Genomic DNA, 26,127 nt, shown 5'->3' on the forward strand with positions numbered 1-26,127 from the left:
GAGGAAGAGACACTCTGATTTTAAAAATAGGTAAGAGATAGGAACTAGCAATTCACAGAAGAAGAAATATAAATGGTCAATAATTATTATATATGAAATTAATATAGAGATATAATTTTGTATAGATCATGTTTAAGCCAAATTATAAAGTCAGGCAATTTCAAGTATTACAGAAGATGTCGGACAATAGAAACTCTAACTGCTGGTGGAAATAGAAATTGGTATAACTTTTTTAGAGAATAATTTGGAAATATTTAGTGAAGTTGAAGACACAGGTCCTCTGTGATTTAGCAGTTCCATTCTAGGCATGGAACTCAGAGAACCAAATCACTGTAATAGTGAAAAATCAGCAACTTAAATGCCCATCAATAAGAGGGAGGATATAAAATGATTCAACGTAAATATAACAAAATGTCAGGATTTGACAGAAGTGGGTATGAATAAACAAGTGAAAATATCTTCTTTTAAAAAAATTGGTTTAAAGTGGAAAGCTTTATAAACATGTGTGTCATCCTTGCATGGGGCCATGCTAATCTTCTCTTTATCATTCCAATTTTAATATATGTACTGCCAAAGCAAGAAAAATATCATTATTATTAATAGCTAACATTTATTACTATGTACTGGGGATAAGTGTATTTCATATAAAGTAGGTACTATTTTTATCCCTATTTTGTACAAAACTGAGATATTAGAAAGATGAAGTAACTTCCTAAGATCACACAGGTAGAGAAGTGGGACGGTTTGACTCCAGAGCCCCATTCTTTTTTTTTTTTTAATTTAATTTCTTTCTTCATAGAGACAGAGTCTCACCACGTTGCCTAGGCTGGTCTCAAACTCCTGAGCTCAAGCAACCCGCCCGCCTCAGCTTCCCAAAGAGGTGGGATTACAGGTGTGAGCCACTGTGCCTGGCACAGAGCCCCATTTTTAACAGCTATATTGTATAGGTAATGCTATTCTCTATACTATTTTTTATGCTTGAAACATTTCATGATAATTGTGAAACGCAAATAAAGTTTCTGTCATTATTAGTTACCAATGATAAACTATACAAAAAATAAGACCTCTTCCAGTTCTAACAGTCTATGATTCTATGAAGTCTAAACAGGAAAATTCATAAATTTAATGGGTCTTCTCTACCACTCACAATTTGCCAACCCTAAGATATATGTCTAGAGAACATGAATAAGTATATAGACCTTTGGGATTTGTTTTTGTTTGTGTTTTAAGAGATGGGGTCTTACTCCATCATCTAGGCTGGAGTGCAGTGGCACAATCATGGCTCACTGCAGCCTTGAACTACTGGGCTCAAATGATCCTCCTGCCTTGCCCTTCCAAAGTGCTGGGATTACAAGCATGAGTAACTGTGCCTGACCTGCACCTTTGTTTTTATATCTAGATATCCAGGTACAGATGCACACATATTGACTTAAACGTTTCATATATATCCACTGTACATGTGGGGTTACTATTTACCTGGTGCTTCTCAGATTCCTGCATTCCCCACTGAACACAATCCTGTGGTATGGAAGTGTGATATAAACATCTATTTTGTTATTAAAATTATGAGAGAGTCTTACTCACCTATAGCAATAGTCTTAATATCAATAAGATAAGCCAATTTCTTATTATCTTCTGTTCCTCGCTGACACCTCTCATTAATACGAACACTGAAACATGAAGGGCGAGGTAAGGCAAAATGGGCTGAGGTAGTTGGGATGTTTATTAAAGGCTCTGAAGTACCATATGGGATGAAGCTTTTATTTATTTATTTATTTAGAGACAGGGTCTCGCTCTGGTTGCCAAAGCTGTAGTGCAGTGGTGTGATCACGGCTCACTACAACTTCGACTTCCTAAGCTCCAGGTGATTCTCCCACCTCAGCCTCCCGAGTAACTGGGACTACAGGGGTGTGCCACCATGCCTGGATAATTTTTTGTATTTTTAGTAGAGAGGGGGTTTCACCATGTTGCCCAGGATGGTCTTGAACTCCTTGACTCAAGTAATCTGCTTGCCTCCGCCTCCCAAAGTGCTGGGATTATAGGCATGAGTCATCATGCCTGGCTGAAGCTTTTAGATTAACTGGAGGACACAGAATTTAGGAGTCCAAAAGGAATTATTTTGGGTTTCAGGGATTTAGAGAATCTTGTGAGGTTACCTGATGAGGTGGGGGTTCATGAATTCAGTGCGTACGGAACCCAAGGTGTCATTATTCCCATATTCCACCAGGGTTAGCTCTCCAGCATTGAAGATCATGCATACCTGGGAAAAATGGAGTTGTTATACGGTGGAAAGGCTACATGAAGAAAAACAGTAGTGGGAGGTCAACTGTCAGTTCAAGGTGACTACCACTTTTCTCCTTGCTCTCTTACCCTGCCAATTTCATCCTCCCGTTTATCTGCTGTTTCCCTATCCCTTGCAACTTGCCATCTTTTTTTTTATTTTATTTTTATTTTTTTTTTTATTTTTTTATTTTTTATTTTTTATTTATTTATTTTTTTTGTTGAGACGGAGTCCTGCTCTATCACCCAGGCTGGAGTGCAGTGGCCGGATCTCAGCTCACTGCAAGCTCCGCCTCCCGGGTTCCCGCCATCCTCCTGCCTCAGCCTCCTGAGTAGCTGGGACTACAGGCGCCCGCCACCTCGCCCGGCTGGATTTTTGTATTTTATTAGTAGAGACGGGGTTTCACCGTGTTAGCCAGGATGGTCTCGATCTCCTGACCTCGTGATCCACCCGTCTCGGCCTCCCAAAGTGCTGGGATTACAGGCTTGAGCCACCACGCCCGGCGCAACTTGCCATCTTTATGACACAGAAGCTAGGAGGAGGCTTATCGAGATGGTGACAGTGAATCAAGTTCTACTCACATTCTCATTTTCAAAGAAATACTTCTCATTGCCACCAGATCCTTGCCAGGCTATCTGCAATGGGAGAAGACTTAAGAAGCAATGTGGATAAATACCCAAGATAACGCCGAAAGAATGACAGGTTGGGAAGCAGAAAGATATTTACATAGGCTTTGGCACTACACAAAAGAGGTGCTATATCAGAATTTGCTCTGGTCCCTGAGAGAAACCAGAGAGATGTTTCTGAGAGATGGCATAAAAACAGTCCAAATATGGTGATTCATACTCTGGGATTATAACCTCCTGGGTCTCCTTCCCTGAAACCAGGTCCCCTACACCAGAATGTTAGAACTTCTCACGGAGAGAAGGGATTTTGGGTCCCCACAAGTATTAAGCCAAGATGCCCCATTCCCCACCCTACCACCAATTTTGGTTCCTACCTCACTAAGCCGATTAGTGTTCAGGTCCCCCAGCAGCAGTGTGTCTGATGTCTGGGCCACCAAGTAACGTTCCTTCCCTAGGATTTTCACCTCTTCCACCTCATAGCCATAGTGTGACTTGAGCACCACTCGGGTTCCTGATGACAGGTTCTTCACAATTACCTTGGTAAAGGACAAGTCTGAGCCCCTTAGGCTTCCCCAGCCCAAAAGAAGGGTGAACAACCATGCCCTTTGCCTACCTCCACAGTGCTAAACAAACAAAGCTAATACCGTGCTTCCTCCCTGGGTCTAGGATATTGCTGATAGTAATGATATCTTACATTTATATGGGGATTTACTATTTATGAAATGCTTTCCTATATTATCTCTTTTGACGCTCACAATTTATGTAATTCTGAAAATTCCACTGGGTAAAACCAATCATTCTATGTTCTCATAGTCTTTGTACAAAAATTATATATCACTGATCACAGTGTACGTATTGATCGGTTGACTGACTGACTGACAGAGTCTCAGTATGTTGCTTAGGCTGGCCTTGAACTCCTGGGTTCAAGCAATCCTCCTGTCTCGGCCTCCTGAGTAGCTGAGACTACAGGCATGTGCCACTGCATCTGGCTAATAGTATTTTTTGATATGTCTGTGTCCTCTGTTATAATGATCTCCTTGATCAAGGGACAATGTCTTACAGATAATTATCTGTGTATTCCCAATGCCTAACACTGCTGACACAAAGTAGAGAATGAATAAATGTTTCTGGAAAGAATAGAAGAATGAAGAAACCAATGTATAATAAATGGAAGGACAGAGGTAGAAAAAAGAGAAAAGTGGGCCCAGGAACTGAGAAATTTTTAGCTTGCAACATCATACACAGTGAGCTCAGAGGCCTTAAAACAACAGAGTTCACATTTATAATCCTATTTATCCAATTGCCCAATTGCCAGTGTGTAGACAGTAAAGTTTTTTTTTTTTGAGACGGAGTCTCGCTCTATCGCCCAGGCTGGAGTGCAGTGGCCGGATCTCAGCTCACTGCAAGCTCCGCCTCCCGGGTTTACGCCATTCTCCTGCCTCAGCCTCCTGAGTAGCTGGGACTACAGGCGACAGTAAAGTTTTAAGCCAGGAAGGCTTAAGTGGCAATCTGCACACCTTACGCCTGGTGCTTAAAACTTTTCTTTTTCTTTTTTTGAGATGGAGTCTTGCTCTGTCACCCAGGCTGGAGTGCAGTGGCACGATCTCGGCTCACTGCAACCTCCACCTCCCAGGTTCACGCCATTCGCCTGCCTCAGCCTTCCAAGTAGCTGGGACTACAGGCGCCCGCCACCACGCCTGGCTAATTTCTTTGTATTTTTAGTAGAGACGGGGTTTCACCATGTTAGCCAGCATGGTCTCGATCTCCTGACCTCGTGATCTGCCCACCTTGGCCCCTCAAAGTGCTGGGATTAGAGGCATGAGCCACCGCACCCGGCCAAAACTTCTCTTACAATAAGCTGCAAGAACTACAGCAGGAAAGTTACCAAGGTGTTGCCCTGACATATTCTGTTGCCCAGAACAGCTCTTCCAGAGGGATGAAGATTAAATTTGAACTATGGCTGTGGCCAGAAGGCAGGGAAATGTTATAAGGATGAATGAGCCACGCAAGGTCTCAGTGCAGTAGGCTACCATCCTGCTTACCTGGCTAGGTCCCACATACGTCAACTCAAACTTGTTCTTGTAAATAATCCTTCGGAGATAGCAGTCAAACAGTTCCACCCCACCACATAGTGTGCCCTAGAAGGGAAAGTGACAGCATAAAAGGTCACACACATAGTACACTGGCATGGGGAGAGTACCCAGAGACATCCTCAAAACCTAGGCTCTAGAGTCTAGAGAAGAGTTGGCGGTGAAAGACCTGGCAGTTTTGGGAATTACCAAAACGAAAGAGGCTACAATCATTGGACTCAAGGGCACAACATATTAATGGGATAAAAGGGAGAAACTAGCCCTGCCTACACACAATTTTTTGTCCCTTTTGTGACCTCCAATAAAGTATGAATTTCTTTTTCCTGCCTTTAACACCAGAATTTTAGGTTAGGGTCAAAAGGAAAGAGGAGATTCTCTAGTGTTAGGGAAGAGTGCTTTAGGATAAGGCAGGATTTTTTTCTAGTTTGGTGAAAGTCACCAATCCAGAAAGGGATTACTAGTAACACACCACACAGAGCCGTGAGCCATCCCGCTTCCAGGCCAAGGCAGTGATGGTGTATAAATTGGCAATCTCCTTGGGCTCTGCCTCTTCCCAGATGCTTCTGTGAGGTCTCCAGTTGAACACCCGAAGCCTGAAATAAAGTATGTGGCTTTTAGAAGAGATTAAGGCTGAGCTAAAGAGTACAAATGGGCTTATAAGCAAAGGAAATTAGTCTTGCTATATCAGAAAAGAAAGGAAATAAAAAGAACAGACAAGCTAGGCAGTCTAGCAGGAGAGGATATAAAGGTGCACAGGAAATAAGCTGGGAAAATCAAGGCAAAACTAAAATAGAATAAGTGTGAGGGGAGCAGAGAAAACAAAAAGACCAGGGCAGGTGAGAAAAATAAGCTACTAGGAGCAAAAAAAATATGCAACAAGGAGATAAATGGTAGGAGTCAGTGAAGAAAGAAGAGAACACAAGGAGACGTAAGATTGAAGGGGGTAGAAGGACAGGACTGACAAAGCTGGGGTTAAACACATGCCAGAGAAATGACGAGACCTGGAACATGGCTGTTTATCTGCTGTTCCATCATTCATTCATTCATTCGCCAAACATCTGAGCATATCTTAGATACATAGCATGTAGATGCTAATCTAGGCACTGGAGATAAAAAGATGAATAATAAGCCCCCTTCTCAAGGACTCTGATTTAGCCATCTATCTGGCTACACAACAACAGTTTGCAAACAACAAACTGTAATATAATGTGAGAAACTCTTAAGCGGTCTCAAAGAGGGCAATGGAAACAGAAAATAGAGATGAATTTTGCTATGGAAGTGCAGGGAGAGGCATAGAGACAAAACAAGAGCCCAGGACATTTTGGAACTGCCAGCACACCAATGGATGGAGGGAGCAGGAAGAGGAAAACGCATGAATTACATACATACATTTGATTCTGCTCCAGTCTCCCACTCTGGCTCAGAATAATTTGGCTAAAGCAGAGAGTGTTCACAGAGAAAGCAGGCAGAAGATAAAACTGGAAAGGGGACTCACCTGTCATAACTTCCTAGCACAACAGACTGGCCCCCAGGACTTGCTACCGCTGTGGTGAACTCGTGCTCCTGAGGGTCACGGCTGTAATCAAAAGTTTGTAGCACGTGGCCTTCTTTTCCATAGGCTACAATCTTCCGATCACAGCCTGCAGCCACGATGCTATTGGTTGCCCATGCCAAGGCATAGGGTGGACACGGGTGGTTAACCAACTTCCCCTAAGACAGAAGTAGAGGGTTTCGATCACTCTCCGAAGACTCCACCCGAGAAATTCCTCACTCTCAACACCTGGTACCTTCACTCTGACCATCATACCTTGCAGAAGTCTCTTCCAACATTTTCCTATCCCAACACATCCTAATCCTGAACTGTTCACAAATTGTCACATACACACACACACCCCTATACAAACACTTGTTGACCTTGTGCTCTAGAAAAACCTCAAAATGCCTGTATATTGGAATTTTCTTTTTTTTTTTTGAGACAGAGTCTCACTCTGTTGCCCAGGCTGAAGTGCAGTGGCGCGATCTCGGCTTGCTGCAACCTCTGCCTCCCGGGTTCAAGCGATTCTCCTGTCTCAGTCTCCCGAGTAGCTGGGATTCCAGGCACATGCCACCACACCTGGCTAATTTTTACATTTTTAGTAGAGATGGGGTTTCACCATGTTGGCCAGGCTGGTCTCGAACTCCTCACTTCAGGTGATCCACCCGCCTCAGCCTCCCAAAGTGCTGGGATTACAGGAGTGAGCCACTGTGCCCGGCTTATACAAGTAATTCTTTTTTTTTTTTAGACAGCATTTCCCTCTTGTTGTCCAGTCTGGAGTACAATGGCATGCGATCTTGACTCACTGCAACCTCTGCCTCCCAGGTTCAAGTGATTCTCCTGCCTCAGCCTCCCAAATAGCTGGGATTATAGGCATGTGCCACCAGGCCCAGCTAATTTTTTTGTATCTATTACAGACAGGGTTTCACCTTGTTCGTCAGGCTGGTCTTGAACTCCTGGCCTCAGGTGATCCACCCGCCTTGGCCTCCCAAAGTGCTGGGATTACAGGCGTGCACAACTGTGCACGGCCCACAAGTAATTCTTAATGTAAATGATTCAAACAATACAGAATTATATAGAGTAACATGAAAGTTTCCTTTTTATTCCCCATCTTTTTCCTTTCCCCTCTCCAGAGTAAACTGTTAACTCTTGTTTCTATGAATCTACATACATAAATAGATATTATATATATTTTACACAAATAGGAATAATTTTCACTTTTCATTACCCTAAGAGTTTTTATTTCCCTTTGTCTCAAAGTCCCTTCCACCTGAGTCATCCCTTCTTATAAGTAGTAAGCTCCAGGCTCCTAAACACAAATCCTTTCAGTGGCCACATCCAACTTTTTCTCTGTCCCTGAGGTCTCACTCCTCTAGCTTCCTCCCTTAGTACCTCAATCCAAGTGCCTTAGAAGTCCAACCTCCTCTAGGAGGGTTCCTGGAATTTCCTTATCCCCTATCCCACAGCATCCTTTTTTTTTTTTTTTTTTTTTCTGAGACAGGGTCTTGTTCTGTCACCCAGGCTGTACTGCAGTGGTGCTATTTCAGCTCACTGCAGCCTCAGCCTCCTGGGCTCAAGTGATCCTCCCACTTCAGCTTCCTGAGTAGCTGGGATTACAGGCCCACGCCACTATGCCCAACTAATTTTTGTATTTTTTTTTTGGGTAGAGATAGGGTTTCACTATGTTGCCCAGGCTGGTTTCAAACTCCTAGACTCAAGCAATTCACCCACGTCAGCCTCCCACAACATTCTTTATTCATACCTGTGACTCTCCAGAGCCTTCATCATCAAAGAAATACCTAACAATGGTACCATCTGCATGACCAGAGAGAATTCCTTTCCCAGAGCAACTAAAAAAGGAGAAAGGAGAGAAATATAGGAAGAGATTATTTTATCTCACCAAGAAAGCCCCTTTCTCTGTCAAACACAACCTTGTCTGTGGTTCCTGCTACCAGTTCTCCTGCCTTTCATACTATGGTCTTGCAGTCCATATTTCCCCACAGCGTTTTCCTAACACTTTCCGACTCTTGTGATACTACTCCTCTTTACTCACTTTGTTGTCAGGGACACCACGTAAGACTCTGGCCCATAGATGGTAGATGATTTATTAGTTTTGGTGTTTGCTAAACGAACCTGAAAAAGGAAAAATGATAGAAGTATGGTTAGGCTATTTTTTTTTTTGAGACGGAGTCTGGTTCTGTCGCCCAGGCTGGAGTGCAGTGGCCGGATCTCAGCTCACTGAAAGCTTCGCCTCCCAGGTTCACGCCATTCTCCTGCCTCAGCCTCCCGAGTAGCTGGGACTACAGGCGCCCGCCACCTTGACCAACTAATTTTTTGTATTTTTTAGTAGAGACGGGGTTTCACCATGTTAGTCAGGATGGTCTCGATCTCCTGACCTCGTGATCCACCCGTCTCGGCCTCCCAAAGTGCTGGGATTACAGGCTTGAGCCACCGCGCACGGCCTGGTTAGGCTATTTTAAATTTAACTAGGCCTTAAGAAAAAAAGGAAAAACTATCCCACAAAACTGGTCCCTATGCATTCTCCCCAGCATACAACTTGATCCTAAGGAAGAGGGTGAACCATATTCCTCTCTCCAGAACCATTATCCCTACTACCCCCTCTCTTGTGTTTCCCTTCCCTCTTTTACCTTCCCTTCAGCCAGCCCAAAGACAATGATGTACTCTGCGGGCCACTGCAGACAAGTGACAGCACTCTGTGTGAAAGGAAATGATAAAAAGGACAACCCCATCTGTGTGGGCCAACACATTTATAACAACTTCAACACCCCACCACACACCACCACGTCAATCTCCTATAGGGAAGGGACACAACAGGGCTCTAAGGAAGACAGCAGATGACTGTCAACAGCCATGAAGCACCATCCTTGCAGTAGGAAAAGTCACATTCAGATGTTACAAATGCAACTCCTGGCTGTATTTATAAGTAGATATATTGATATATGTTTGTTCATCTTAAGCTTTCAGTGACTGGTCTGAACTTTACCGTCTGGATGAACTTGTTACAGATGACTTTCTTGTCACCCCTGCCAAACAAAAGGAGGGGAACCATATTAAAAACCACTTCCATAAACAAATTGCCAAAAATGATGCTGAGGGAAGAGAAGAAAGAGCAGATTTCTTCCCTGGCCCACTAGTGTTTCTGACTACTCTGTAGGAGCCCTGAAGGGAGGCATATAAGGGAGCCTAAGAAGCTTCGGAACAATAACAAAGATGCGACATCACTCTGGGCTTCCAGGATCTCACAGGGGCCTCCTGTTGATCTTGGACTGTTTCTTCCAGGGATGGGACTGCAGAACATGTGGGACAGGCGAAGGCAGAAAAGCAACAACAGACTCCAGAAAGTCTCTGCCTTCAATGGCCAAGCTTGGCTTCTCATCCTCTTTATTTCCCCTCCCCAGTGAGGCATTTCTCTTGCCTTCCCCTTCTTTCCCGGGCAATCGCATCTCCCAATGTCTATCCTCACCAATCTTCTCCAATCTTGTAGACATAGATGATGTTGTCAGTCTGTCCTATGGCAATTTTAGTGGAATCAGGAGAAAAAGCCATGCCCTTCACCATATAGCTCTTCCTGCCATACTGAGTTTAAAAAAAAAAAAGAAAGAAAAAGAAAAGATGTAATGAGTACACATGAAAGAGAAAAGAGAAAAAAAGGTATATGTGTGCTCTTAAGGAAACTTAAGGATTCATACTGAGAAAAAGGTGGGGTGCACCATTTCCTATGCCGATGGCTAGGAGGCAGACTAGGTCTTCCAGGGTTGTGAGACCCCATCAACAGGTTAAGGTACACATGAATACACTGTTTACCTTCATGTCAATTGGTTTGGTGGAGAATTTATCTCTCCGTTCTCCATGTTCATCATACAGCAAGACCACTCGGTCCACTGTGCAGACAGCAAATTTGGCATTGTTCTGGGACCAAGCCATACAGGTCACCTTTGCAGCTCTATCCTGCAGAGGCAAAGGGGTAAAAACAAACCCATGTGCTGGTCTAGAATACCAAAAGCATTTCTAGCTCTATTAATTCTAGTCAATTTTCTTTCTGTCACGATTCTATCCTCAAAACAAAGAGATGCCTGTGGCCCATCCTGGTCTCCAAGGCCTTCAGATCCTGGACTGTGAGAACAATGTGCTTCCAGAGACTCATATGCAAATGCACTAAGAGGCAGTGTGCTAAGTCAACTGTATGAATGAATCTCTGCAATGGCCTCCTTGTTCCCAGGTCTACTACTGAAATAAATTCAATTAGTCTGGTAAGTTTTGGTCGTTAGCCATTCATTCAATTAATATTTTTTGAGCACCTTATTGATCAAGGCACTTGGCCAGGGGCTGAGAGACAAAAAACAAACCATAGATTCTGCCTCCAGGTCTAATAAGATGGTGCAAAATAGGAAAAGTCCTATTAAAGTATGTATAAAATACTGCAATAGTTTGGAGAAGCCTGAGAGAATTTTATGCTTAAATTATCAAAATTAAGCTTTGAAGAATGAATGCAGTTGAGTAGGAATTTATCTGAGATGGAAGGAATGGCAATGAGCAAAGGCAAGTTCTGGACAAGAAACAGTAATTTAGTTTATTTGAAACTATTATACCTTATAAATAGTAGAATAGAAGGGGTAAGGCAGGAAAAACGGCCAGCTCAGGAAGTCTTTGAAGCCAGGCAAAGGAAAGGACTTTGGGCTTATTTGGCAGGAAAGGGAGAGACAGCAAGAGTTCAAGATAGGGGGAGTAGGAGTTGAGACTCAGGATGAACAATCCCATTTTCTTTTCTTCTTAACTACCAACTTCACAGAAACTCAAGTTAGAAGGTATCCAGGTGAATTATTCCGACCGGATCTGACCCTTCCAACACTAGCTCTGGTCCTAAGGGATTAGTTCTGTTACGAAGGGTTTCCTTCCTTGAAAACAAAACATTTATTCTGCTTTTCTTCTGCCCCAATTGTTTGATTAATTATTTGGACACTAGAGTTCTGGCTTAAAACATTGACACTTTTCACTCCAAACTCACCTATCTCCAAAGTCAGAAGTAAAAAGGCTCTTTTCCTCCAAATCCTCAAGCCAGAAAATAGCCACACCACCATCACTATGATCCTCTAACTCTTCATTATATTAGGTTAGAAAGGCTGAGGGCTCCTCATCAACCGTTGCTGATCCTCCTGCTTTATTGCTTTGCCCAATCCTGGGCATGCAGCCCTACCTGCATCATGACATCATCTTATTTTGAGAGACTGAAGGAGGATTTCATTTCCAATTTTTCCGTTAGGGCAAAGAAATGTTTAAATTACAGATTCAAGAGACAGCTTGCTGAGCAATGAGCACAAATCTCTGTCTTTCTGTCTTTTCTTTGTCTTCTCCAACTGTGGAGAGAGCACAACTATTTTCTGTTCTAATTTCCTTCTTTTTTCTTTGACGGAGTCTCACTCTGTCCCCCAGGCTGGAGTGCAGTGTCACAATCTCAGCTCACTGCAACCTCTGTTTCTTGGGCTCAAGGATTCTCCTGCCTCAGCCTCCCAAGTAGCTGAGGCCATAGGTGCGTGCTATCGTGCCCGGCTAATTTTTTTGTATTTTTGGTAGAGACAGGGTTTCACCATATTGCCCAGGCTGGTCTTGAACTCCTGACCTCAAGTGATCCACCTGCCTTGGCCTCCCGAAGTGCTGGGATTACAGATGTGAGCCATCATGCCCGGCCTGTGTTCTAATTTCCTTCTATTGTCCAAATGCCACACCCTCTGTGAAGCCTTCCTGATTTCCATAATCAATTCTCCTTTCTCTACAATATGTACCTCACTAGATTGTTTTATTAAGTGAGGTAGGGCATAAAATAATAAGAGCTTGCCTTTAACAAGTTCTTACCACAGAATAGGCATTTTGATAAGTGCCTGACAAGCATAAACTGATTTTACCTCATAACACTGAGGTAGATGCTATTATCCCCCTTTTACAGATGGAGGAATGGAAGCCCAAAAAGATTAAGTAATTTGCCCAAGTTCACATACACCGTTTGTAAGTGGTAGGACCATGATTTATTTAATGAATTAATTTACTTTTTGAGGCAGAGTCTCGCTCTGTCACCCAGGCTGGAGTGTAGTGGTGTGATCTCGGCTCACTGCAATCTCTGCCTCCTGAGTTCAAGCGATTCTCCTGTCTCAGCCTCCCAAGTAGCTAGGATTACAGGCATGCACCACCACACCTAGCTAATTTTTGTATTTTTAGTAGAGGTGGGGTTTCACCATGTTGGCCAGGCTGGTCTCCAACCCCTGACCTCCGGTGATCCGCCTGCCTCGGCCTCCCAAAGTGCTTGGTTTACAGGCATGAACCACTACACCTGGCCTAGAACCATGATTTAAATCCATAAACCACAGTCCCAATTTCTTTATTAAGATGCCCTAGTACATATTACACATTCAGTTAAGGAACGTCTTATTTATTTTTGAGACAGAGTCTCGCTCTGTCACCCAGGCTGGAGTGCAGTGGTGTGATCACGTCTCACTGCAGCCTTGACCTCCTGGGCTCAGGAGATCCTCCCACCTCAGTGACCCCAGCAGCTGGGCCTACAGGTGCTTGCCACCACACGTGGCTATTTTTTTTTTTTTTTTTTGACATAGTGTCACTCCTGTCCCCCAGGCTAGAGTGCAGTGGCACGATCTCGGCTCACTGCAACCTCTGCCTCCCAGGTTCAAGCGATTCTCCTTCCTCAGCCTCCTGAGCAGCTGGGATTACAGGCAGGTGCCACCACACCCGGCTAATTTTTGTATTTTTAGTAGAGATAGGGTTTCATCATGTTGACCAGGCTGGACTCGAACTCCTGACCTCAGGTGATCCGCCCGCCTCGGCCTCCCAAAGTGCTGGGATTACAGGTGTGAGCCACTGCATCTGGTCAATATTTTTTTGTAGAGGTCCTGGACTCCTGGGCCCAAGCAATCCTCCCACCTTGGCCTCCCAAATTGCTGGGATTACAGGTGTGAGCCACTGTGCCTGGCCAGACATCTTATTCTTATTAGCTTTGTATTATTCAATCGTTTGAATTTTGAATGTCCTTTCCTCTTGTCTATCAATTTTTCACACTGCTTTTCAGTTTACAATGCTCTTTTGTGTATATTACTCTATATAACTCTTCCCCCAGTCCCCCAAAGTTGCCATTAGTACTCATGTTTTTCAAATGAAGAAGTTTGTGAGTGCTCCGAGACACTGTGTGATAAAGGCTAAAGTTAGAGATATCAGGTCATTTGTTTAAAGTAGTGGTGGGCAGCCTGGTCAACATGGGGAAACCTCGTCTCTACAAAAAACAAAAATAAAAGCAAGCAAACAAAGAAACAAAAATTACCCGGGCGTGCTACTTGGGAGGCTATGGCAGGAAAATCGCTTGAACCCGGGAGGCGGAGGTTGTAGTGAGATCACGCCAGCCTGGACTCCAGCCTGGGCGACAGAGCAAGACTCTGACTCAAATAATTAAATAAATAAAGTGGTGGTGGATCTGAAATAAGGACAAGGTAAGAAATTTTAAAAAGAAAATAAGAAAGAAGTGGTGGAGCTAGGACTTAAATTCTGCTGTGCTAACTCCAAAGCCTACCCTTTCTTCACCGTGTTTCAGGGCTCCTCACCTGGTGCCCAGCCTCTCCTGAATCAGAATACACGGTTCGGTCTTTGCACTCCCTCTTCAGGGCTTGCACCTAAGGCGTTTATTTAATTATGGGCAGATTCATACTCGCTGCTTACATGTGCACCTCTCCCTCTAATACGAGCCTCCTGAAGGCAGGGGAATAAGTCGGGTGGTTTGGTATTGTTTCGAGTTCCAGCACGGGGCCTGTACACAACTGATGTGAATGAAATGTAAGGAAAGCTACAAGTCCTCAGCGCTGCATCTCGTCTCCTGAACTCCGTATCGACAGGACAGGGTCCAGATCATCGCTATATCCTTTACAGCCTTCTGCACACAGTAGGAGCTCAACATCATTAAACTTCAGTTCCCCCACTTTTCTTGGAACACAAAGCGGAAGGGGGAGGGACTGGCACGCAACTCCTCACCTGAGGGCTCAGCAGGGTCCTCAGGTACTTCAACTTCATGACGCACACTTGTCTCTCAGATGCTACCAGACAGCTCCCGTGGTTACCTGGACAAACAGCCACGCAGTCGCAGCGACAGCCGTTGACGCTTATGCGACCGGAGCGCAACACGCGTCGCAAGGCCACACGTAGCTTTGCAGCGAAGCAAACAGAACGTGCGCAAGCGCGGCGAGATCTAGGGCGGGCCCTTGAGAGGGCTTGATGAATGCTCCCCTTGACCAATCCCGTCGCCGCATGCAAACTCAAGACCAAGCCCCGCCCACAAGCCTTCGGCCAGCCCTAGGTACTACGTCATAGCGGTCCGTCTCGCTCTTTGATGTACCTGGCTGTTGCTGAGTGCACTCTCTTTTAATCCTCACAACCCTGGAGGGAAGCAGGGCGGTTACCATGATAGGCCTTTTGCAGTTGACGGAATTGTACCCAAATAGGTTACATGACTTGCACGGAATCTCCAGGCTAATAACGCTAGGTAACGATGAATACTCAGTATGTGTCTGCCAGATACTGTGTAAAGTATTGTACGTGCATTTATGTCATTTAATCCCAAAACCGCCTTTTGAAGGGGATAGCGTTATTATTAGTCTCATTTTACATAACAGGAGACTCAGGGCACTTGCTCAAACTAACACAGCCAGCGAAGGACTTGGAACTGGGATTCAACCCAGAGTTAGTAGCTTTAAACAGCTTTTAGGTTCCTTCTCAACTCCAAGCTCGCTCTCTGCATGCCACGATACTATAACCTGTGACACTCCCATCCCAATAAATGACATTTCTTCTCAGAATCTGAGAGATGAGTGTTTTGGAACCAGCTGCCAAAGAAACGTAAGGTACCCTACTTCCAAATTGGGTAATGGTGGGTTAAAGACTGCTGTTTATATGGGAATGCTTTTATGGTTCAGTTTTTTGTTGTTTTGTTGTTGTTGTTGTTGTTGTTGTTGTTGTTGTTTTGAGAGGGAGTTTCGCTCTTGTTGCCCAGGCTGGAGTGCAATAGCGCGATCTTGGCTCACTGCAACCTCTGCCTCCCAGGTTCAAGCGATTTTCCTGCCTCAGCCTCCCAAGTAGCTGGGATTACAGGCATGCGCCACTATGCCCGACTAATTTTGTATTTTAGTAGAGACAGGGTTTCTCCATATTGGTCAGGCTGGTCTCTAGCTCCCAACCTCACATGATTCGCCCGCCTCAGCCTCCCAAAATGCTGGGATTACAGGCGTAAACCACCATTCCCGGCCTATGGTTCAGTTTTGAGGGCAGCCCTGACTTGGCTCACCCGACAGGTTGTCTTGTGACACCTGGGGTGAGTGGTTGGTTAAGTAGAAAAGGGACTGACCTGTTGATCTTTGTTTGGATTGGAGTCCCTTTCAGACTTTTTGGCCTATCTTCTAACATACCAGAGAGATTGAAAGGCAGAAAGGAGTTATTCGTAAGTCTGCTCTGAAATGATCCAAAGTTGGGAAGATCTGTAACTCTCCAGAAAGTGTAGCATATGCTCTCCAGACAGACTGTGGGTCCAGAAGCCTTTCCCAACAGTGGTTGCAAATGTCAACAGGTGTTTGTCTCATGGCTACCAACCAACCCTTAGAAAATAGGAAAGAGCAGAGGACAGCCCCTATTTTCACAGGAAACAAGTAGGCCTCAGAGCTCAAATAATAATTCTTTTGACAGGGGAGTCCCAACCCCTCAGTTTTATTTTCAGGATCCTCCTCTGGATATGGTGGCAGAGCATGAATATAAACTCATTTATGATTTACAGTTATTATTGACTTTGACTAAACAGAGACAGAGATGAAAGGGAACACAAAGGAGGGAAGAACAGACACAGGAACACATAGGATAGGAGCATGTGGTGCCAAGGAATCCATGAGTGTAGCTGTCCTTTCATTAGTCCCCAAGACACTGCTTAGTCCTTTTCTGACCATTAGCCCAGGGTTGATGGAGGAGTCAGGAGAATAAGTGCAGAGGAGCTGTGCTGTCAATGCAAGCAGTGAAGATAAAAAGGCTACTGCTCTCTCATATGATATGCCTTAGTTTTCAGTGGTACAGGAACTTATATCTTTCTCTTCTCTTTTTTCCCCTTCTCACCCAACAAAGCAAAATAATCTGGGGTTCTAGTTTTCTACACCTCTTCTTCCTGGCCCTATTCTAGGGTGGGGTATTATCACACCTTGCAATGCTCCTGTCAAGTAGGTGGTGGTGTAAGGGGCCCTTGGAGGGTCAGGAGAGAGACAAGGTGAAGAAATGTCTTCAGCATACTGTACAGTCAGCTCCAGTTTGTCCAAGAACCTTTATTGGAAAAATGTCCAAGGAGTGAGATCACTAGCAGCTGAAGGGGCTGCTAGGTGAGAGGGGGAGCACCTGAGGCTCCATGGAAGACATTGGAGTAGTGCAGTGCAGCATCTGCCTCTAGGCTCAGACAATTCCTTTTATTTGTTGGGGTAAGAGGAATACCCACAGAAAATGCGACCAGTCCCTCTCTGAGGCCCAGAGGCAAGATGTGGGGGCAGCTGGGGATGCTGAGAGTCCTGATACAGGTGAAATGGGGCCCCCATTTGGGACCTAATGGAGTAGGGTACAACAAGTGACTCTCCCCTGGACCGGGGGATGGAAGGAGATATCCCATCTGATATCCACTCCCCAGGTCCAGGGGCACAGACTCTTAACAGACCTACCTTCTGGCTCTGCTCACAGTGGAAAGAGGATGGGTACCAGGCCTGAGATTGTGGGAGTGTCATTACCCTCTGGGAGTCTCAGGCAGATCACCATCTTGGGCTCTCCCTGACCCCATCCCCATCCCCAGTTGTTAGTGCATCTCTCTTCTGGGTGTGTTTCTTCACTCAAACGTCGATGGTGTTGATAGATGGTGACTTTTTCTGTGAAAGAAAATGGCCTGTGTCTCAATTTCAGGAAGGTAATAGGTGCCACCCTTTCTCTCCAGCCTCCCCCATCCCAGGTCTTCCATTTTCCATCTTTTTTTGCCCCTCCTTGGCCTTCTTCCTTTCCCTGGCTGCCCCTCAGGGGCAGAATCACCCTTTCCGCCCTCACTGGCCCCCACATCACCTGTCTTGTCCCCACTGGCCTTCCCTGAGGACTCTGTTCCGGCCCCTTTCCCTTCTCCTTGGGATTGTTGTTGGAGTCATTGTCCTTGATGATGTCATACTGACGGCAGAACAGCCCAATTACAGCTGAAACACAATACAGTCTGAGCCTTCATCTCCACCTCCCGCCTCACAAGGAGATACCCACATAGCTTCTAGAAAATCCATGAAGAACATCCTGAACTCCTGGTGCCCATGCAGTCCTCCTCTCCGGGCTCTCAACAGCCTCCTCTCCCTCTCTTCAAAGTTCAAATCATCCCTCCTCAACTAATTAACTCCCCTCTCCACTCCACTTTTCTTTTGTCTCGATTTTTTTTTTTTTTTTTTTTTTTTTTTTTTTTTGAGACAGAGTCTCGCTCTGTCGCCCAGGCTGGAGTGCAATGGCGCAATTTCGGCTCACTCACTGCAACTTCCACCTCCTGAGTTCAAGCGATTCTTCTGCCTCAGCCTCCCAAGTAGCTGGGATTACAGGCGCCCTCCACCACACTCCACTAATTTTTGTATTTTTAGTAGAGACAGGTTTCACTATGTTGGCCAGGCTGGTCTTGAACTCCTGACCTCAGGTGATCTGCCTGCCTTGGCCTCCCAAAGTGCTGGGATTATAGGCATGAGCCACTGTGACTGGCCCATCTCTCACTTCTTTTTCTCCTGACAACCTTTGCCACCTCACACCTTTACTGAGTCCCTAGTCCCCTGTCTAGCTGCTTACTCACCAGCCCACATGAGCAACACCACCACAATGATGACCACTTCCCCAGTCTGCAGTGGCCGCTCTCCATCCAGACCCTCCACTGTGATGTCACCTGAGAAGGAAGAAGGCAGACTCCGGGTTACTGGGGAATAGCTATCTATGCAGACATATGCAGGATGGAGATGCTGGGGATTAGAGAGGGTAGACTCATCATAATATTGCCCTTGGAGTGTAGGGTAGCCCCTCCCTGGGAGGAAGCCATTGGTGGACAGGTGGTTAGCGACCAAAAAGCAGGATGGCTGCAGGTTTATTACGCACTCATGCAGGCTGCAGATGATGTGAAGTTGGGTAACAGGAAGCTTAAAAGCCCTTCCCCCGAAAAACTCAATAACAGCCTGTCTATACCCAGTCCCCTTCCCACCTGCTTTTCCTTCCTTTCCTGGCAGTGCAATGAATTAAATCATCCTATTCAACTCAGCTAGTCTGTTGCTTGTCTTAGGGAAATAAGTAAGAGGCTGCAAGCCAGGTGAGCAGCCAGAGAATCCAATAGCACAGACCCTCACCTGGGCTTGAGCTGTTTGAAGGTAGCCGGTCAGAACCCTTGAGAGTTCGGAAGTGCACCCGGGGCCCTGGGGGGCTCTCTCCCCGAAGGCCGATGCTCCTGACCTGCACTGTGTAGTCACTGTCTTCAGTCGGGCCCCAGAGGGCACAGGCCCGGGTGGTGGTGTTCACCTCCCGAATCACACGCTGCCCGGGGCCATTCTGCCGCTGCAGGGAGATGAGGGGAGAGGAGGACAGCCTCACCCCAGTGCCAGGCTACAAGGCTCAACCAGAGACTCTTCAACATCCAAGCACTCCGGGGGAGTAGCGTGAAAAGGGCAGCCTGAGCCAGGATACGGCAGCTTCCAGATCCCCCCACCTAAGTGAAGACATGTGCAGAAATCTAAGGACACAGGTTGGGGGAGCAGAAGGGTGATTCATACTTGCTGGGAAATGGAGTAGCCAATGACGATGTTGCCTTCTGGGACGTCCCAGGACACAGTGGCCGAGTTGGCTCTGAGGTGAGTGACCGTCACATTCACAGGAGAGGGAGGCCGGTCTGTGGGAGCCAGGGTGTTAACAGGTTTCACCCACTGACTATCTCTGGTTGCCCCTCAGCCCCGTTCCCCTTTACTTACCTGCTCGCACGAAGCCCAGGTCACAGCTGACCAGCAGGAGGACCGTGGGGCTTAGATATGGGGAAAGGGGCATCAGCGAGGCCATGTCCCCACCGAGTCCGCTGGGGGTGGGGGGTGCACTGTGGCATCCGCTTGACATCCAGGCGGGGCTCCTGGAGGTGGCAGGAGTTGTGGGGGGTCAAGGACTGCCCACAACGCACGGGGTGGGGGCAGCAGCTCTCCTAGGCTCCTCACAGCTCACAACAGCCCTATTTTCTCCGCGCCCTCCCACCCCCGCATTGCCCGGGCGCCCCCAGAGCGCGGTCAGCCCTGCCCACACCCACCTCCGCCGGTCCTCGCGGTTGGTCAGGCCTCCGGGGGCTGCTCGGTGCCCAGAGGCCGGCCCATCGCCCGACTCGGTGGCGCTGCCCCTACCCCATCCCGGCGCGGGCCCGGCGAGGCGGGTAGCGCGGGGCCGAGCGGGCGCGGGTCTGCGGAACCCCCAGTGCTCGGGTGGGCCGCGGAGTCTGTCCGGGAGCAGGGGGCGTTGCCCGGACGCTGGCTTGGGTCCCCGGTGCGGGAGGCAGTGCGGCGGCCTCCGCCCGCCCCTGCAGCGGGATGTGACCGTCCCGGAGAGCCAGCCGCCGCCTTCTGCAGCGCTGGCCCCGCTCGCTCCGCCGCAGCCCGGCCGGGACGCGCGGGCCCGCCCCGCCCAGCTGGGGTTCTCGCCGCCGTCATTCCTCTCCCGCCCCCTCACACCCGGTTCTCCCGGGGCTCCTCCCATGACCCTCCCAATGGCGCCTCTGGGGCCCCTGTCCCTTTTCCCTTCTCTCTCCCAGCTCAAGCGGACGAGCCGGCGGGGGCGTGGGGGGAGGCGCAGGTGCTAGGGTCTCCCGCACCTGGGAGATCCCCTTCCTCCCCGCGTGGAAGAGCCAAGTTGAGAGGAGGAATTCCACCTCCAGTGCCCGAGGGGCTAAGAGGAGAGGGGAGAGAGGGAGGGAGATAATAATTGCTTTAACGATCCCTTACTTGTAGACTGCGTCAGCATTTAAGTCTCTTTCCCATTCATAATCTGATTTAATTCCGTTCACTTTCTCATTCATTCTTTCATTTATTCAGCAAATATTTATTGACCATCTCCTGTGTGTCTGGCATTATGTTAAAACCTGGAGATACAGCGATTGTTAAGAGTGTTGGGCTTCTAGGGAGAATCAAAGCGCAAAGACCTATGGCTTTTTTAAAAAAAAATATTATTCCTTTCTTTTCTTTTTTTGTTTTTCTAAAGCTCTGCCACTTACGGTGTGATTTTGGAGAAACTGGTTTATTTGTGCCTCAGGTTTCCCACCTGTAAAGCAAAGCGTGTGAAATCTCACAGGGTTGTTGTGAGGCTCAAATGAGACAATGTTGGGGAAGGATCTTTATAAATCTCACAACACTGTGTGACTGGATGATGATGATTAATTTGCCCCAATCTGTTAGTTACTTCTTTGTTCAATAACGTGTAAGCCCTTACATTATTTCATGCTTTGGTTGAATTTGAAATCTGAATTGAGAACCTGGGTATGAGTCCCAATTTGTCCAGTTGTGTGATCTTAAGCAACCAACTCAACTACTCTGAGGCTGTTTCATCACCTGAAAAATGAGGATGTCAGTATTGACCAACATCTTAGTGTTGGTGTATCCAGTGAAATACTGTCTGTGAAAAGTGTGTTGTTCAGTGTAAATAAATGTTGGCTAACATTGTATTTAGGGCAGATCCTTTGGTTTCTAATTCTCAATGCAGTATTTCTGTTTCTGTGAGATTTTTTCCCGCTGTAATATCCAGTACAGTGTGTGCACACTTGGGGCTCGGAAGCTTCTGCTGCCTTCCTTTCTGAGAGGAGAGGATAAAATGGGATCAGCGGGACTGTGCGTGCTAAGCGTGTGATCAAGCCATGGGCCGGGTCCTCTGACTTCTGCTGACCTGGCGACCCTGATCTCTGGCCTCGGAGGACACTTGCCCAGGGATTCTCACTGCCATGGGTGTTGTCCTGCACTCCCAGGCTCCAGGTCCTCTGGAGAAGAGGGCATTGTCCCTGTAGGGCAAAAGTCCCGAGCCTCAGGTCTTCATCTTTAAGGGGCAAAGCAGAGACTTGGCGAGTCGGGGTGCATGCAAAGAGGAATCCCAGGAGTTTCCCTGGGGTTACCAGAGGGCTGGGGGCCTAGTGACCAGGAAAGGGTGGTGCAGGCAGTGGTACAGGGGGTGGTGGTCTGAGAGCCTAGGGTGCTTGGGTTAATCATCACTGTGGCTCAGATAAGGCCCTGCCAACTAGAAGCAGAGTCATTGTGACCAGAGGGGTTTGTGTGGCTGAAGAGGCAGGTGGAACAGTGTATCCACAGCACGGGACCATGCCAGGCACAAAACGGTTTCAACATGGTATTGAGACCCCGGAGCCTGGCAAGTGGGAGGGGAGACCCCTTCTTCATGTTGGCTTTCTGTGCTGATTCCTAGAATTATTTTTCATCCAGTCTTCCCTCCACCCTGGTTTCTGCTCACCTCTTCTTCCTTCCTGATGTTCTTTCCCTAATATGCCCAGAGTACTAAGTGCAAGCTGAGTTTCTAGTGTGGTGTGTGTGTCCGTGTGTGTGAGTCCCAACTCTGTGCCTGCTGCCACTCCCACCTCCAGCTTACAGGTGTGAATGAAGCTTTGGCTTCCTGCTCCATCCTTGTCCCCTCTTCCTTCTAGTTGTCTGGGTACGAGGCAGCTTTGCCAGTCACAGAGAAGTCAAACCCACTGACCCAGGACCTAGACAAAGCAGATGCTGAGGAAATTGTTCGACTGCTGGGACAATGTGATGCTGAGATCTTCCAGGAGGAGGGGCAAGCCCTGCCCACATACCAGGTAACCAAGACCCAAGACCTGGGCCCTGCACATAAACATGCCAACCCCAACCCCACCTCTGCTCTCCCTGACCATGGCTCCTAATATCAGAAACCCTGAGGCCCCCTCCACCATCCAGCGTCCTCCTGTTTTTGGCTTCTCATTCCTGCCTGTTCCCCACAGAGACTCTACAGTGAATCCATTCTGACCACCATGGTACAGGTGGCTGGGAAAGTTCAGGAAGTGCTGAAGGTACTAACCTTCCTTGTGTTCCCTGCCTAAACTTTCCTGTTCCCATCTTTCTCTTTTTATTGTCTCTATTTCTCACTTTGATAGATCTCATTCTCCTTTCTCCCTTTTGGAAATCCTCCCTTTTGGATGCTTATTTTCATCTTATGAATAAATAATAATAACTCATCTGCTTAATACTTTATAATTGACAATCTACTTTCACACCTATTACCCTCACAAAAGCCTGTGAAATTGATATGACTTCTGTTTGTTTTTGTCAGATGAAAAAACAAAGATTTAGAAAGGATGATCATTGTAGCTTGCTCAAATACACTCAGCTAATAATTGCTGGATAATGCTGCTTTTATTATTTACTTTTATTTAGATGACAAAGCTGCTTTCAGTTCTTTCTAGAATAAGTAAGGATTTGAACAACTAGTGGAGCAAGATGTGGGAGTGAAACTGGTTTCTCTAATCCAGTGTTCTTTTTGCTACATTACGCTGCATGTATTTGTTCAGTTTTGTGATGAGAGGAGGGATAAGGAGTCTTTCCAATTCCTCTTGCATTACTGACAAAAAAAAGAATATTCTTCCTCCAACCTGAGCCAGGCCCTGGTGATATATGCCTCTTTCCTTCTTCAGGAGCCGGATAGGGGGCTGATGGTGCTGAGTGGAGGGGGTACCTCTGGCCGGATGGCATTCCTCATGTCGGTGAGCACCCTGGTCCCCAGTTTTCTTCCCCCTCCACTTCTGGAGGTGACCCTCAGAAGCACAAAGATCATCATAACTAAGCTCCCAGGTGGCCCCTCACTAGACTTGGACTCCAAGCCTGGCTTGCTCTCTCTTCCAAAAGCTGGATGGCACCATGAAGTCCCATTTCTTCTGGGCCCATCTGAGTCCCGCCAGTATGTTGTCAATGTCTCTACATCCCATGCACCACCAAGTAATCATCTCCAAGTAGCAGCCTTAAGTGCCAGATTCCATGTAGGACTGGGTTAAGCACTGGTCTAAGAGAATCATTATGTAGTCTCTGCCCTCTAGGAGTTGAAAATCCAAGATAATTGTTTCTTCTCTGTCATTACCTCTTTACATCCTCACCCCCTTACAGGTGTCCTTTAATCAGCTGATGAGAGGTCTGGAACAGAAATCTCTTTACACCTACCTCATTGCAGGGGGTGACAGGTAAGCCAAGTTAGCCTATGAATATTTTGTTTGACTTAAATAGTATTTCTTAGAAACTGGGTTTGAATGCCTTTACACAGAGATTGTGTCCAGCTTGCCTTAGTCCCCACCATTCCTTATTCCCTCACACTTGGCCCACTTCACATACTTATGTTGCCTGACTGGCTGTTGTAGGTATTTGAGTTTTTCAACTCTACAGAGTGTCTATCATGGTGCCCAACAAACTGTGGGTGCTCATTCAACGACAGTTTTCCCTTTATTCCCATCTCTTAATGTAGCCTGCCCTAATAAACCATAGGCTTCTGCTTCCCAACCAGTGCCACTGACCTTGAGTCTGTCCTCTTAGGTCTGTGGTGGCCTCTAGGGAGGGGACAGAAGATAGTGCCTTACACGGGATTGAGGAACTGAAGAAGGTCTGTGCTTTTCACTGATATTGACCAGAGACCTCTATCTTCTCATGGGGACATAAAAGCCCCAGCATTCAGCCAAAGCCTATTTCCTCCCTCCCCTGTTCCTGGCCCTGATATCCTCACACTGTAGGTTTGTGCCCTGGAATCCTCCCAGTTACAGTGCCTTGTCCATCCTCGTCTCCTAGGTGGCTGCTGGGAAGAAGAGGGTGATTGTTATTGGCATTTCTGTGGGACTCTCTGTGAGTAGAAAGATGGATTGAGCGGATCAATTTTAGAGAGAGGAAGTGAGTGGGAATGGAATAGCATGGAAGATAGATCAATGAGATGGGTGCTAGAAAGCAGGAAGTTTGCTCAAAGAATTTTGGTTTTAGTTTCACTAACTTGGATGGAGTCATGTGAATGTGGGAAGATGGGGAAGGGATTCTATTTCAGAATAACTGTGTATCAATCAATCAGCAACCAAGATAGGTGGACTAGTCCAGGGCTAAGCAAACTATACTGGCTGGCCAATGCAGCCAGCTGCCTGTTTTTAAAGTTTGTTTGTTTGTTTGTTTGTTTGTTTGTTTTTGAGATGGAGTCTCGGTGTGTCACCCAGGCTGGAGTGCAATGGCATGATTTTGGCTCACTGTAACCTCCGCCTCCAGGATTCAAGCAATTCTCCTGCCTCAGCCTCCCAAAAAGCTGGGATTACAAGTGCCCACCACCATGTCCGGCTAATTTTTGCATTTGTAGTAGAGACAGGGTTTCACCATGTTGGCCAGGCTGGTCTCAAACTCCTGACACGAGGTGATCCATCCGCCTCACTCAGCCTCTCAAAGTGCTGGGATTACAGGCATGAGCCACCGCACTGGGCCCTAAAATAAAGGTTAGTTTAGTTTAGTTTTGTTTTGTTTTTGTTGTTGTTGTTTTTTGAGGTGGAGTCTCCCTCTGTCTCCCAGGCTGGAGTGCGGTGGCATAATCTCCGCTCACTGCAGCCTCCTCTTCCCAGGTTCAAGCAATTCTCCTGCCTCAGTCTCCCCAGTAACTGGCACAAGCCATCATGCCCGGCTAGTTTTGTATTTTTAGGTCATGGGTTACCAGGTCACTAGTCAGAATTCCCAAGGCAATGATTTAGTGGGCTCAGCTGTCTCTAGAAATATGCAAAAAGTGCAGGATAGGCCACCAGTTACCTGACAGATGTTCATTTTTCCTTTGGGACAGGTTAATTCTTTTTAATTTGAGACAGAGTCTCACTCTGTCGCCCAGGTTGGAGTGCAGTGGCGCGATCTCGGCTCCCTGCAACCTCCGCCTCTTGGGTTCAAGTGATTCTCGTGCCTCAAGTAGCTGGCACTACAGGTGTGCGGCACCATGCCCAGCTAACTTTTGTACTTTTAGTAGAGATAGGGTTTCCTCATGTTGGCCAGGCTGGTCTCAAACTCCTGACCTCAAGTGATCTGCCTGCCTCAACTTCCCAAAGTGCTGAGATTACAGGTATGAGCCATTGTGCCTGGCTGGGACATGTTAATTCTTGATACCAAAGTCATCATCATTATTCAAGAGCTTTTACAGCACCTTTTATTTTTTATTTTTTGCAAGTTTGCTATGCTGAATTCATTGCAGATAACTTTACGTGCATATAGTCCCTGCTTGCCAATGAATTATAATCCAGCACAAGTACCGATAATAATTACAGAAATAATAATCAGTGTGTGTATGTGTACTCTTTGCAATTTAGAGCTTTGTGTGGGCTTTGGGAACTCTGGATGCCAGTCTAGCTCTGCTGTGTGGTGCAAGAAAGCAAGCAATTTTGCATCTCTGGTTCTCCGTTTTCTCATACACCACCTGCCCACCCTCCATGGGCAGAATCAGGGCCCTGAAGGGTTGCTCTGGAGAGATGTGGTCTCTTATTCG

At 46.7% G+C, this 26,127-nt stretch overlaps 3 protein-coding genes and 1 non-coding gene across 5 annotated transcripts in view; 1 reads left to right on the plus strand and 3 right to left on the minus strand.

The window, feature by feature from the left end:
* LOC111554485 (intraflagellar transport protein 172 homolog) overlaps nt 1-14,760 on the minus strand; it is a 43,926-nt gene extending 29,166 nt beyond the window's left edge. The window contains exons 1-14 of one of the 2 annotated variants that reach the window (XM_026453068.2): nt 14,575-14,760; nt 10,357-10,500; nt 10,016-10,128; nt 9,536-9,575; nt 9,180-9,245; nt 8,585-8,664; nt 8,294-8,381; nt 6,493-6,707; nt 5,467-5,590; nt 4,950-5,045; nt 3,282-3,443; nt 2,863-2,916; nt 2,157-2,260; nt 1,585-1,670 (exon numbers count right to left, since the gene is read on the minus strand). In XM_026453068.2, the coding sequence (XP_026308853.1) occupies nt 1,585-1,670; nt 2,157-2,260; nt 2,863-2,916; nt 3,282-3,443; nt 4,950-5,045; nt 5,467-5,590; nt 6,493-6,707; nt 8,294-8,381; nt 8,585-8,664; nt 9,180-9,245; nt 9,536-9,575; nt 10,016-10,128; nt 10,357-10,500; nt 14,575-14,613 (1,411 nt within the window). In that variant the 5' untranslated portion in view covers nt 14,614-14,760. The remainder of the gene's footprint in view (nt 1-1,584; nt 1,671-2,156; nt 2,261-2,862; nt 2,917-3,281; nt 3,444-4,949; nt 5,046-5,466; nt 5,591-6,492; nt 6,708-8,293; nt 8,382-8,584; nt 8,665-9,179; nt 9,246-9,535; nt 9,576-10,015; nt 10,129-10,356; nt 10,501-14,574) is intronic. The other variant, XM_026453069.1, reaches the window with a different exon arrangement.
* Nucleotides 478-579, minus strand: LOC111530843. Its single transcript, XR_002728025.2, has one exon. It is a non-coding gene; the product is annotated as a U6 spliceosomal RNA (small nuclear RNA).
* A 2,115-nt stretch (nt 14,761-16,875) lies between the features above and the next one.
* On the minus strand, nt 16,876-20,191 carry LOC113223685 (fibronectin type III domain-containing protein 4). The gene is made up of 7 exons (XM_026453071.1): nt 19,898-20,191; nt 19,575-19,726; nt 19,380-19,495; nt 18,960-19,164; nt 18,419-18,508; nt 17,668-17,792; nt 16,876-17,480 (listed from the first exon to the last, which is right to left on the minus strand). Exons 2-7 carry the CDS (start codon nt 19,711-19,713, stop codon nt 17,445-17,447), a joined length of 711 nt encoding a protein of 236 aa, XP_026308856.1. The 5' UTR covers nt 19,714-19,726; nt 19,898-20,191; the 3' UTR covers nt 16,876-17,444.
* A 1,750-nt stretch (nt 20,192-21,941) lies between these two features.
* LOC111529255 (glucokinase regulatory protein-like) lies at nt 21,942-24,497 on the plus strand. Its single transcript, XM_023196147.3, has 7 exons — nt 21,942-22,019; nt 22,280-22,435; nt 22,598-22,666; nt 23,288-23,356; nt 23,754-23,827; nt 24,174-24,240; nt 24,423-24,497. The coding sequence occupies exons 1-7, from the start codon at nt 21,942-21,944 to the stop codon at nt 24,495-24,497; spliced, it is 588 nt and encodes a 195-aa protein (XP_023051915.3).
* The last annotated feature ends 1,630 nt before the right edge of the window (nt 24,498-26,127 follow it).

The sequence above is a fragment of the Piliocolobus tephrosceles genome, chromosome 15 (genome assembly GCF_002776525.5).
Source record: "Piliocolobus tephrosceles isolate RC106 chromosome 15, ASM277652v3, whole genome shotgun sequence".
In the NCBI taxonomy this organism is placed as follows: Eukaryota; Metazoa; Chordata; class Mammalia; order Primates; family Cercopithecidae; genus Piliocolobus; species Piliocolobus tephrosceles.

Excerpts from the sequence above, each read along its gene's own strand:
- LOC113223685 (XM_026453071.1), bottom strand. The coding sequence starts at position 19,713 with ATGTCAAGCGGATGCCACAGTGCACCCCCCACCCCCAGCGGACTCGGT. Across the intron at positions 19,496-19,574 it reads CCTGGGCTTCGTGCGAGCAG|ACCGGCCTCCCTCTCCTGTG; the intron begins GTAAGTAAAGGG and ends TGGCTCCCACAG. Across the intron at positions 18,509-18,959 it reads TTCAAACAGCTCAAGCCCAG|GTGACATCACAGTGGAGGGT; the intron begins GTGAGGGTCTGT and ends CTTCCTTCTCAG.
- LOC111529255 (XM_023196147.3), top strand. The coding sequence starts at position 21,942 with ATGCCAGGCACAAAACGGTTTCAACATGGTATTGAGACCCCGGAGCCT. Across the intron at positions 22,667-23,287 it reads AAGTTCAGGAAGTGCTGAAG|GAGCCGGATAGGGGGCTGAT; the intron begins GTACTAACCTTC and ends TTCCTTCTTCAG. Across the intron at positions 23,357-23,753 it reads GGATGGCATTCCTCATGTCG|GTGTCCTTTAATCAGCTGAT; the intron begins GTGAGCACCCTG and ends ACCCCCTTACAG.